Source organism: Sinocyclocheilus grahami, unplaced genomic scaffold (assembly GCF_001515645.1).
Source record: "Sinocyclocheilus grahami isolate Dianchi unplaced genomic scaffold, SAMN03320097.WGS_v1.1 scaffold3.1, whole genome shotgun sequence".
NCBI classification, from domain to species: domain Eukaryota; kingdom Metazoa; phylum Chordata; class Actinopteri; order Cypriniformes; family Cyprinidae; genus Sinocyclocheilus; species Sinocyclocheilus grahami.
The window spans coordinates 620,062-631,987 of record NW_015505182.1 but is presented as its reverse complement, the minus strand read 5'-3'; the positions used below and the strand labels follow the sequence as shown (position 1 = coordinate 631,987).

At 37.6% G+C, this 11,926-nt stretch overlaps 2 protein-coding genes across 2 annotated transcripts; one reads left to right on the top strand and one right to left on the bottom strand.

The window, feature by feature from the left end:
• Positions 1 to 906: 906 nt before the first annotated feature.
• On the top strand, positions 907 to 3,588 carry LOC107558565 (acidic mammalian chitinase-like). The gene is made up of 11 exons (XM_016242255.1): positions 907 to 943; positions 1,063 to 1,089; positions 1,232 to 1,436; positions 1,595 to 1,651; positions 1,762 to 1,927; positions 2,020 to 2,144; positions 2,251 to 2,374; positions 2,469 to 2,651; positions 2,764 to 2,880; positions 2,964 to 3,096; positions 3,190 to 3,588. The coding sequence occupies exons 1-11, from the start codon at positions 919 to 921 to the stop codon at positions 3,429 to 3,431; spliced, it is 1,404 nt and encodes a 467-aa protein (XP_016097741.1). The 5' UTR covers positions 907 to 918; the 3' UTR covers positions 3,432 to 3,588.
• Positions 3,589 to 8,558: 4,970 nt separating this feature from the next.
• Positions 8,559 to 11,316, bottom strand: LOC107558655 (acidic mammalian chitinase-like). The gene is made up of 11 exons (XM_016242347.1): positions 11,279 to 11,316; positions 11,164 to 11,190; positions 10,824 to 11,028; positions 10,622 to 10,678; positions 10,376 to 10,541; positions 9,999 to 10,123; positions 9,768 to 9,891; positions 9,491 to 9,673; positions 9,262 to 9,378; positions 9,046 to 9,178; positions 8,559 to 8,728 (listed from the first exon to the last, which is right to left on the bottom strand). The coding sequence occupies exons 1-11, from the start codon at positions 11,301 to 11,303 to the stop codon at positions 8,559 to 8,561; spliced, it is 1,332 nt and encodes a 443-aa protein (XP_016097833.1). The 5' UTR covers positions 11,304 to 11,316.
• Positions 11,317 to 11,926: the final 610 nt, after the last annotated feature.

Genomic DNA, 11,926 nt, shown 5'->3' with positions numbered 1-11,926 from the left:
CACATAAGTTACAAAAACAGTCGGCTATGACTGTGAAGGTAAACAGCTAGGAAATAAATCACATGTTTATTTTAGATCTGTGTGGCAGCAGCAATATACATTAAATAAATCAATAAATCCACTGCTCTCTTGTCTCCTCTGAGGCTGGGACTGTGAATAGTGTTCTGTGCTCGTCTGTGCAGCCAAAGGCAGAACAGTTAGCATGTTTTGCTCAAACTTTCCCATTGCATTAGAGCTGATACACCGTTGTAGCTTGCAAAATCAAAATTACGGCGCCGTGGGTGGAAACTTACAGATTAAGGGGCAGTAATATTATAATGAGATCCCTTTACAACGTCACTAGGGGAGCGAGATCAGACGCGCTTGTTTTTTCAGACTCTGGCAGAAAAAGGCTTACCAAAACAAAGTTACTGGGTTAATCTTTTTCACGTTTCCTTGGCCGGTAGATGAACCGGGGACCTGATTATAGCACTTAAAACCTGGAAAAGTCCGATTTTTACGATATGTCACCCCTAACCATGTTAAAATAACAGACATGTTGGAATTCATTCACATTTTATCAGGCTTAATTTTTCATTTTATCTATGAATTAAGCTTTACACAAATTGTGCAGAACAGTACAAAGGAATTGTATTTCCACGTTATTGACATTGCAGTCCATAGTTTACTGGAGATATCATATCTTAGACCATCCTAATAAATCCTCCCATATTAGGATGGCATAGATAACGACCAACTGCTATAAAAGACCAGGTGTTTTGATGTTCATCCTCTCATTTTTCTTGACGAACCCCAGGTAAATAACCATCAGGGAATTTCTATATTGAGAATTCATCTTAAAATTTTTATCTCGGCTTTCTGTTTATTGTAATTAAGGAAACTATTCTTTATTTCTTATAAAAAATTGGCCAAAAAAAAATGGGGAGACTTACACTTATAGCAGGTAAGAAATAATAAAGTGCAATCTAAAATTTTAATCTAAAATTTAAATATTATATTAAATAAATTTAATATAAAATTATTTTATATTTGTCATTTACATGATATCATGGCATATTCTAGGATTGGGCTTGGTGCTCTGCCATGTTGGTGAGTCACTGAATATTTATCAGATCACATTTTCATATCAAACCTATCTATATATGAATTTGAGATGAGAGAGATGAGTTTAAGGGGTGCATTTTAGTTTGAAAATGTCTTGTCTAATACTTCTTTGAATATCCATATCCAGCCTTCTCCATGGAAATGGGCTGCTACTTCACCAACTGGTCCCAGTACAGACCTGGAATTGGAAAGTATACTCCTGCAAATGTTGACCCTTTCCTTTGTACACACCTAATCTATGCTTTTTCAATCATCAACCAAAACAACGAGCTTGTCACCTATGAGTGGAACGACGATGTTCTCTACAAGGCATTCAATGACCTCAAGAACACGTATGTATTAGTAAAAATATTACGTAAAAATATGCTAAAATACCAAGTAAATAGCAAGTAAGAAAGTAACAATGTATTTAGACATGCTAAAATAAAAACTAAATATATATTGTCATATATTATGAAAATATCCTAAAATAACTATATTAACCTCACAGAAATCCCACTCTTAAGACTCTTCTGGCTGTTGGTGGATGGAACTTTGGTTCAAAACAGTAAGTTTTCTTTGTATTCTTTTCTCTTTTTTTCATTATCACATTAGCTTGATGGTCAATTGAAATGCAGAAATATCTAGATATCAAGATTTTTCCAAAATTCATCTCAGGTTCTCCATCATGGTGTCCACTGCTGCAAACCGTCAAACATTCATCAAGTCCACCATCAAGTTCCTGAGAACTCATGGATTTGATGGTCTGGACCTGGACTGGGAATATCCGGGATCAAGAGGAAGTCCGCCTGAAGACAAACAAAGATTCACACTCCTGTGCAAGGTGGGTCTGATTGTAATGCAATGTCTTTTAGGCAGATATTGTGAATAACTTTTGTTCTTTTCATTTTTATTTATCTATGTTTCGTTTTGCAGGAATTTGTTGCAGCCTATGCATCTGAGGCCAAGGCTACTGGCAGACCTCAACTGATGCTGACCGCTGCTGTATCAGCTGGCAAAGGGACGATTGATGATGGATACGAGATTGCAGAGGTTGCCAAGTAAGTATGACGACACTGAATCATAACATTTATAAAATGGCAGAGCACTGAGGTGAAAATAAGCCGCCAAGACCTCTCTTGATTTGTGTAATTATTTTTTTCCCAGATACCTGGACTTCATCAATGTGATGACTTATGACTTCCATGGAACTTGGGAAAGATTCACAGGACACAACAGCCCCCTGTACCAAGGCTCAAACGATGAGGGAGACCTGATCTACTTTAATACAGTGAGAATTAATATACTGTAACATCATTTATCATGAGGTATTCAAACCTCCCAAAGGAATAATTTTTAAAATGACTACTCTCCTGCTCATTCAGGACTTCGCTATGCGCTATTGGAGGGACAACGGCACCCCTGTGGAGAAACTCAGAATGGGTTTCGCAACATATGGTCGCACTTTCCGTCTGACATCTGCAGATACTAGCGTTGGAGCCCCAGCTAGTGGACCTGCTTCAGCTGGAACCTACACTCGCGAGGCTGGATTCTGGTCTTACTATGAGGTGGGAGCTTTGGAGTCATTTTGTTCAAAATAATGGAATATATTCTTTAAAAGTATCTTTTGAATATTCCCAATATCTAATACAGTCAAACAATATATCAATATCTGTATAGATCTGTGGATTCCTAGAGGGAACAACACTCCAGTGGATTGAGGATCAGAAGGTGCCCTATGCCACAAAGAACGGCGAATGGGTTGGATTTGACACCAAGAAGAGCTTTGAAACTAAGGTACTTTTGAGACTTTACTGGAGTTGGGTTTCATTGTCAACATTTGTCAAAAACTGACTAGCAACTCTTCTTTCAATTTATAGGTCCGTTATCTGAAAGACAAGAACTTTGGTGGAGCCTTCGTCTGGGCGCTTGATCTGGATGACTTTGCTGGACAGTTCTGTAATCAGGGGAACCATCCTCTCATGGGCCATCTGCACAATCTTCTGGATATCGGTACAAATTTTCACAAGCTGTCCTTGCAACACACTGGTTGTATTTGAGTAAAAAAACAAATAAAACTAATGCTTTTTAAAATGCTTTTTCCAGAAGTACCTCCGAGGCCTTCAACCACCACCTCCAAACCTGGCCAAACCACAACGCCCACCACAACCACCACCACCACTCATGCTCCAGGACCAGGATTCTGTAATGGAAAGCCAGATGGACTCTATCCTCACCCTGAAGACCCCAACAAATATTATAACTGTGCAGGAGGCAATACTTTCTTGGAGCATTGTGCCACAGGCACCGTGTTTGATGACACATGCAAGTGCTGTGTTTGGCCCTAAGGGATCACCTTCTAAAAACATCTGCAAATAGAAAGCGCTCAAATGACACTGAACATCAATTGTTTCATGTTCATAAACTGAAAATATGATGTCTAAATGTAACACAATTATGTCTTCATTCCATCTGCATGCAGTTTGTTCGTTTAAGTACCTCTTTTTAAATGACTCACTGTTTCTTGGTATTTAAAAAAAAAGAAATGAATAAACTGACTTGCCATCTAGGGAGACTTCTGTGTTTTTTTGTGACTGATGCAAGTACACTGCTTCACAATCAAAACTCAAAATCTCACTCAAAAAACATCTGCTGCATGTGCTAAAAAAATGAAATGAAAGGTCCTCTTCTGGAAGCATAATGGAAAAAATCAACACACTGGTTGTATTTGAGTAAAAAAACAAATAAAACTAATGCTTTTTAAAATGCTTTTTCCAGAAGTACCTCCGAGGCCTTCAACCACCACCTCCAAACCTGGCCAAACCACAACGCCCACCACAACCACCACCACCACTCATGCTCCAGGACCAGGATTCTGTAATGGAAAGCCAGATGGACTCTATCCTCACCCTGAAGACCCCAACAAATATTATAACTGTGCAGGAGGCAATACTTTCTTGGAGCATTGTGCCACAGGCACCGTGTTTGATGACACATGCAAGTGCTGTGTTTGGCCCTAAGGGATCACCTTCTAAAAACATCTGCAAATAGAAAGCGCTCAAATGACACTGAACATCAATTGTTTCATGTTCATAAACTGAAAATATGATGTCTAAATGTAACACAATTATGTCTTCATTCCATCTGCATGCAGTTTGTTCGTTTAAGTACCTCTTTTTAAATGACTCACTGTTTCTTGGTATTTTTAAAAAAAGAAATGAATAAACTGACTTGCCATCTAGGGAGACTTCTGTGTTTTTTTGTGACTGATGCAAGTACACTGCTTCACAATCAAAACTCAAAATCTCACTCAAAAAACATCTGCTGCATGTGCTAAAAAAATGAAATGAAAGGTCCTCTTCTGGAAGCATAATGGAAAAAAACAGCATCATTCAATTTGTGTGAAGTACAGTTTTCTCAAAAATGAATGGCTTTCAATGTCTTTACAGCTTGATGTTTTATTATTACCAAACGTAATCTACCATACATATATTAATGGTCTGTCTGTTTTATCAGTAGTCAAACGATTATTCTATAGAATACTATCCATTGATCCATTTTCCAAACTGCTATATTTTATTATATTATTACTTCTTTTATATTATGAGTCATGACTTATTAAAAACGAAAACTATAATAAAATTAACATATAAATGACTACATATACACCAACCGGGTATGACATTATGACCGCCTTCCTAATATTGTGTTGGTCCCCCTTTTGCTGCCAAAACAGCCCTGACCCATCTAAGCATGGAGTCCACTAGACCCCTGAAGGTGTGCTGTGGTATCTGGCTCCAAGACTTTAGCAGCAGATCCTTTAAGTCCTGTAAGTTGCGAGGTGGGGCCTCCATGGATTGGACTTGTTTGTTCAGCACATCCCACAGATGCTCGATTGGATTGAGATCTGGGGAATTTGGAGGCCAAGTCAACACCTCAAACTCATTGTTGTGCTCCTCAAACCATTCCTGAACCATTTTGGCTTTGTGGCAGGGCGCATTATCCTGCTGAAAGAGGCCACAGCCACCAGGGAATACCGTTTCCATGAAAGGGTGCATCAGGGTTCCTCAATAGGCAGCCCGCAGGCAGAGAGAATAAAGTTTGGCCCTCGCTAATTTCAAATAATGTGGCATGAAAATTCAAACGCAGCATCAGAAAGCTACATGAACTTACATCGTGTCTACACCCCACGTGAGCGGCGCGATGCAATAAAATACAAGAACTGGTTATAATCAGTGATGCTGTCTTGGATGCGGCGCGACACGACAAATCCCGGACAGTAAACTGCTGACTCGTTCTATTTATAATGTACTGACACAACGTTCAAATGATTTGCAATGCTTTGTCTCGTCCAGTGTAGAAACGATGTGACAGCAAAAACATGGCGAGTGTGTAAGAAAAGTGGACACGGATGATAGATGATTCAAATGTGAATGGACTGAACAGTTTTGAGTGAGTGAGTGACTGATATCTTTGTTATGGAATACACGTGTTGGTTCGCAGTGAGTTCACAGTTTTAACATACAAGTTTGCTTTAATTTATTTTCAAGATCTGAGGTAAAATATCTATTGTTGCTTTCACTATGGCTATAAAGATAACTCAAAATAATTCATATTCAAACTCACATTAGACACTTTTAACATTGAATAAAGCACATAATCATTACCTCAGATTATCACATATTTTGTATGTTGTTCCTGTCGTGACGTCGCAGAAAATAAAAAACGTTCCTAAATTAGAATCCCATGTCGCTTATTGTCACGTGTCGCTTGCGGGTGGTTAGGACAAAAACTACAAGGAAAACCAGATTTTTTGTTTGTTCATTTGTTTTTAATATTCAACAGGCAAAGTTCTTCTGTATCTAAATTCAAAAATGTTCATAATTGTTTGAATAAAACAGACTACTGGGGAACAAATCTGAATATACATCTTGTGACCATCTTGTGATTATTTTACCAAAAGCAACAATAATATAATAGTTGTAATAATAATAACAATTATATATAATATATATATATATATATACTGTATATATAAATAGGTCAGTGGCCCTTGGTTTGGTATTGTTGGCAGAATTCGGCCCTTGGCGAAAACTAATTGAGAAACCCTGGTGTACATGGTCTGCAACAATGCTTAGGTAGGTGGTACGTGTCAAAGTAACATCCATATGGATGGCAGGACCCAAGGTTTCCCAGCAGAACATTGCACAAAGCATCACACTGCCTTCCCATATTGCATCCTGGTGCCGTGTGTTCCCCAGGTAAGTGACGCACACGCACCTGGTCATCTACGTGATGTAAAAGAAGATGTGATTCATCAGACCAGGCCACCTTCTTTCATTGCTCCATGGTCCAGTTCTGATGCTCACAAGCCCACTGTTGGCGCTTTCGGCAGTGGCCAGGGGCAGGGCCAGACTGGGACGTAATTTCAGGTCGGGAAATCTCACAATCATCCAGGCTACACAGAAAAAAAGTGCCCAAAATCGCACCTTTTGGGGTGCAACAGCTTGTCACTGGAGCAGTACTCTTAAAAGGACATCCTTGTACCTTTTTTAACCCTAATAGGTACATATTAGTATCTTAGAGTAGTAATTCATACCCTTAAGATACTAATATGTAGGCCTACCTATTAGGGGTAAAAAAGGAACAAAGATGTCCTTTTAAGAGTATACTGTTCCAGTGTCAAGCTGTTGTACCCCGTGCAATTTTGGGCACTTTTTTTGTATATAGCCTATACATCCACAACAAATTCTGAAACCACAGACAAAAGAAAAAATGCAAAAGAATAGTCTAACTATACATTTGAGGATTCATTTATTGTAATTAAATGACTTAGATATGGGTGTCGGGCATAATTCAATTATTTCATATATTTTAGACTACATTAATATGTCTAATAAACTAGTTAGAAACCTCAACTCATTACATCCATTTTCTGCTTTAGATTAAACCTAATTAAATCATCGCCTTCATGATGAAAACTAGTGTACTAGCGTACTTTTTTTGTACTTGAAGGTGAAATGCATATAGTTGTAATTTCCATACTCAGCGATAATATATATAGGGTTCAATGAACAATGGTTATTTTATGGGATCGGCTGATACAAGGAAGGCATCAGAATGTATGGACAATAAAAGTAACACATTATCAAGGTATATAATCAAAGGTCTTGGATACCAGATAAATAGCATGTTTCTACATAAACAGGTCAGAAACTGAAGATGTAAAAGGCAATAAATTAATCTCACTAGGGTGCTTATTACTTCAAATTTGCAAGGGTAAGCTATACCACTTGGCCCATTTAGCAAATTGGTCTTATGACTTAAAGTCTTTATGATATTTAGCATTTCAGCAGTCTATATGGGAGGATGTTGGGTTTGTTGGATTTTAGTTTCTTTTCATGTTGTTTCCTTTAAGCTGAAGTTCTGTTTGTCTCTATTCTAATAGTGCTGTCTAGATATTTTTTATTTTATTATTACTATTATTTTTTTCAGCTTCATGCTTGAAGTGTGACTGTTTGTAATGGACCTTATCACATTTCTGGGATTCTCAGAGGCAGAAATTTTCATAGTTTGGTAAACTTCTATAGTGGTGAGTGGGAACCATAACAAATTTTTGCTTTCCAATTTGCTCCAATAGCAAAAGAAAAAAAAAATCATGATAGTGTTTCTATGCCGTACCAAAAGAGGAAAAAAAAGAGACATCAAGAGATTGATCACGGAAGTCAGATGAGAAAGATGTCAAATTTGCTGTTACTCCCTCAGCATTTGTATTAGAAACATTGATATGGATATGATTGATATGAAAATGGTCTATTGATATGAAATGTGAAAGTCTTTTCAAGTAATATTACAACAGACTTTCATTTACTCATGAGTCCAAAATGAAAAAAAAAAAAACCTACAGAACATTCTTGAGGAAACCCAAGGCTGGACAATTCTAATTCCATTCCTGGTTTTTGGACTACAAACTAAACAACTGTTCTTCTCCCCTCCTAAAATTTTTCTTCAATTTAGCATATCAAGTAATGTATGTGTGAATGTATGAAGTGGGAGAACTTGCACAATTGGTGGCTGACTAAATACTTTTTTTCCCCACTGTATATATATATATATATATATATATTACTTGATTAACTTAATTAATTACTCACCCTCATGTCGTTCAAAACCTGTAAGACTTTTGTTCATCTTCGGAACACAAATTATGATATTTTTGATGAAATCCAAGAGCTTTCTGACCCTACACACCTGACACGTTCAAGGCCCAGAAATGTAGTAAGAACATCCTTAAAATAGTCCATGTGACATCAGTGGTTCAACCTTAATTTTATAAAGCTACAAGAATACTTTTTGTGTGCAAAGAAAACAAATATAATGACTTTATTCAAAGATTTCTTCTCTTCTGTGTCAGTCTTTGACGCAAGCTCAACGAACCACGACACATGCACTGATGTCACATGGACTATTTTAACTTAACAGTTATAGTATTTGTTGGGGTCTTCAGGGTGAGGATAGAGTCCATCTGGCTTTCCATTACAGAATCCTGGTCCTGGAGCATGAGTGGTGGTGGTGGTGGTTGTGATGGTTTTTGTGGTTGTTTGTCCGGGTTTGAGGGTGGTGGTTGGAGGCAGAGGAGGCAATTCTGATCAAAATAAAGGCATGTTAGCATTAGCTAGGGAGCTTTTTAGCTTTTCTTTTGATTATTATATTTAATGCTATTATTGTAACCAAATTTGATAGGTGCCAGTTTGTCTGTGAAATTTGGTGGCATAAAAAATGCTTATAACTTTCCAAACATTAAGCCTGGTCTATAAAGATTCCTTGACTCACAGTACAGTGTTGACAATTTTACCAAAGTCAGCCATAATATGCCTACTTGTCTGCCATTTTGAATTTTACCACAAACTACCTGAGAAGCTTAAGGTGAACAGCGTCACCTAGTAATTAGCAAAGACTTGCCGATATCCAGAAGATTGCGCAGATGGCCCATGAGAGGATGGTTCCCCTGATTACAGAACTGTCCAGCAAAGTCATCCAGATCAAGCGCCCAGACGAAGGCTCCACCAAAGTTCTTGTCTTTCAGATAACGGACCTATAAATTGAAAGAAGAGTTGCTAGTCAGTTTCTGACAAATGTTGACAATGAAACCCAACTCCAGTAAAGTCTCAAAAGTACCTTAGTTTCAAAGCTCTTCTTGGTGTCAAATCCAACCCATTCGCCGTTCTTTGTGGCGTAGGGCACCTTCTGATCCTCAATCCACTGGAGTGTTGTTCCCTCTAGGAATCCACAGATCTGTACAGATATTGTTATATTGTTTGACTGTATTAGATATTGGGAATATTCAAAAGACACTTTTAAAGAATATATTCCATTATTTTGGACAAAATGACTCCAAAGCTCCCACCTCATAGTAAGACCAGAATCCAGCCTCGCGAGTGTAGGTTCCAGCTGAAGCAGGTCCACTAGCTGGGGCTCCAATGCTAGTATCTGCAGATGTCAGACGGAAAGTGCGACCATATGTTGCGAAACCCATTCTGAGTTTCTCCACAGGGGTGCCGTTGTCCCTCCAATAGCGCATAGCGAAGTCCTGAATGAGCAGAAGAGTAGTCATTTTAAAAATGATTCCTTTGGGAGGTTTGAATACCTCATGATAAATGATGTTACAGTATATTAATTCTCACTGTATTAAAGTAGATCAGGTCTCCCTCATCGTTTGAGCCTTGGTACAGGGGGCTGTTGTGTCCTGTGAATCTTTCCCAAGTTCCATGGAAGTCATAAGTCATCACATTGATGAAGTCCAGGTATCTGGAAAAAAAAATAATTACACAAATCAAGAGAGGTCTTGGCTGCTTATTTTCACCTCAGTGCTCTGCCATTTTGTAAATGTTATGATTCAGTGTCGTCATACTTACTTGGCAACCTCTGCAATCTCGTATCCATCATCAATTGTCCCTTTGCCAGCTGATACAGCAGCGGTCAGCATTAGTCTGGCTCTGCCAGTAGCTTTGCTCTCAGCCTCATAGGCCTCAATAATTTCCTACAAAGAAAAACATATATAAATATAGATAAATGAATAAACATCGACCTGATGAATAAGAACACTACTGTTTTCAGTTGAGCTGCCTATCGCTGAACTGAATCAACACCTAACTGATTGGAGCTGAATAATGTGTAAATTATTGTATAAAGCACTATATAAATCAAGGATACTTGACTCAACATGAAAAGAGATTAAATAAGGAAAGTGCTCCTCTTGGCTAAGAAGACACTGTATTACAATCAGACCCACCTTCAATAGCTGTGTGAATCTTTGTTTGTCTTCAGGCGGACTTCCTCTTGATCCCGGATATTCCCAGTCCAGGTCCATGCCATCAAATCCGTAAATTCTCAGGAACTTGATGGAGGACTGAATGAACTTTTGACGGTTTGCAGCATTGGACACCATGATGGAGAACCTGGGATGGATTTAATCAACAGTCTTAGATGTTTTTGCATTTCATTTGACAACATAAAACTAAACTTTTTTTACACGTACTGTGTTGAACCAAAGTTCCATCCACCGACAGCCAAGAGAGTTTTAAGATGTGGATTTCTGTGAGGATAATGGAGATATTTTAGGATTTTGTGGTAGTATTCATTTAGTAAATTACCTCACACTCTCACAAAAATAAAGTCATACATGATTTGAAAAACTGGGCATCTCAAGTGTTAAACATTATATAGTAACTAATACATACGTATTCTTGAGTTCATTAAAGGCTTTGTATAGAGTCTCATCGTTCCACTCATAGGTCACAAGCTCGTTGGCATGGTTGACCATTGCGAAAGCATAGAAAAGGTGTGTACAAAGGAAAGGGTCCACATTTGAGGGCATATACTTTCCAATTCCAGGTCTGTACTGAGACCAGTTGGTGAAGTAGCAGCCCATTTCCATGGAGAAGGCTGGATATGGATACACAAAGAAGCTCTTAGACAAGACATTTCGAGATCTTTCTGATTTGAACATATAAGTTAATAATAATTAATTACAATGAATGTGATATGATTATATGATGCAGCAGATATTCAATGACTCACCAACATGGCAGAGCACCAAGCCCAAACCTAGAATACACAATGACTTCATATAAATGACAAATATAAAAGAATGAATAAAACTCACTAGTATTTCATTATTATTTCAACACATTACCTGCAATGAGTGTAAGCTTCCCCATGTTTATTTCTAATTTCTCTGTAAGAATAAAAGAAGAGTTTTATTAATTGCATATAAACTAATAGCAGAAATAAAGATTTTAAGATGTATTACGATCGGACATATAGGTACCTCAAGCAAATGTACAGAGGAACTTCAGGACCTCTTGGTTTTTATAGCAATTGGGTGTTGTCTAAGCCATATGGGATGATTTATTATATAGGACGGTGTTAGATATGGTATCGCTCGTAAACTATGGACTGAATTGACATAAAAAAATACCTTTGGTCTTTTCAGCACAAATTGCGTGAAGCTAAAATCATAGATAAGATGAAAAATTAGGCCTGCTGCAATAAAATCTGTGCAAAGTGCCAATATGTTTGTTACACTGATATGAAATTAGCAGGGGATCTATTAACTTCTTCATATTAAAAAAATATTCAGCTGACATCAGTTCTGCATTTGCATTAGAAAAACTTAATTATAAAAGAATTATCATGTAATATGTGCCAGAGGAAATGACAATGTGTGATAAATATAAATGAAAATAATTGGTCCTCTGAGACTTTTAGTAAAAGTATAAAGAGATCTGTATCTGCATGTTTGTCCTACTGTGAAGCTATTGCTAAGCATAATTATTTATAT

Coding starts and splice junctions, on each gene's coding strand:
- LOC107558565 (XM_016242255.1), top strand. CDS start 919: ATGGGGAGACTTACACTTATAGCAG. Junction 1,090..1,231: donor CTTGGTGCTCTGCCATGTTG/GTGAGTCACTGA, acceptor ATCCATATCCAG/CCTTCTCCATGGAAATGGGC. Junction 2,881..2,963: donor AGAAGAGCTTTGAAACTAAG/GTACTTTTGAGA, acceptor TTCAATTTATAG/GTCCGTTATCTGAAAGACAA.
- LOC107558655 (XM_016242347.1), bottom strand. CDS start 11,303: ATGGGGAAGCTTACACTCATTGCAG. Junction 10,542..10,621: donor TGGAACTTTGGTTCAACACA/GTACGTGTAAAA, acceptor AATCCATCCCAG/GTTCTCCATCATGGTGTCCA. Junction 9,674..9,767: donor ACCTGATCTACTTTAATACA/GTGAGAATTAAT, acceptor CTGCTCATTCAG/GACTTCGCTATGCGCTATTG.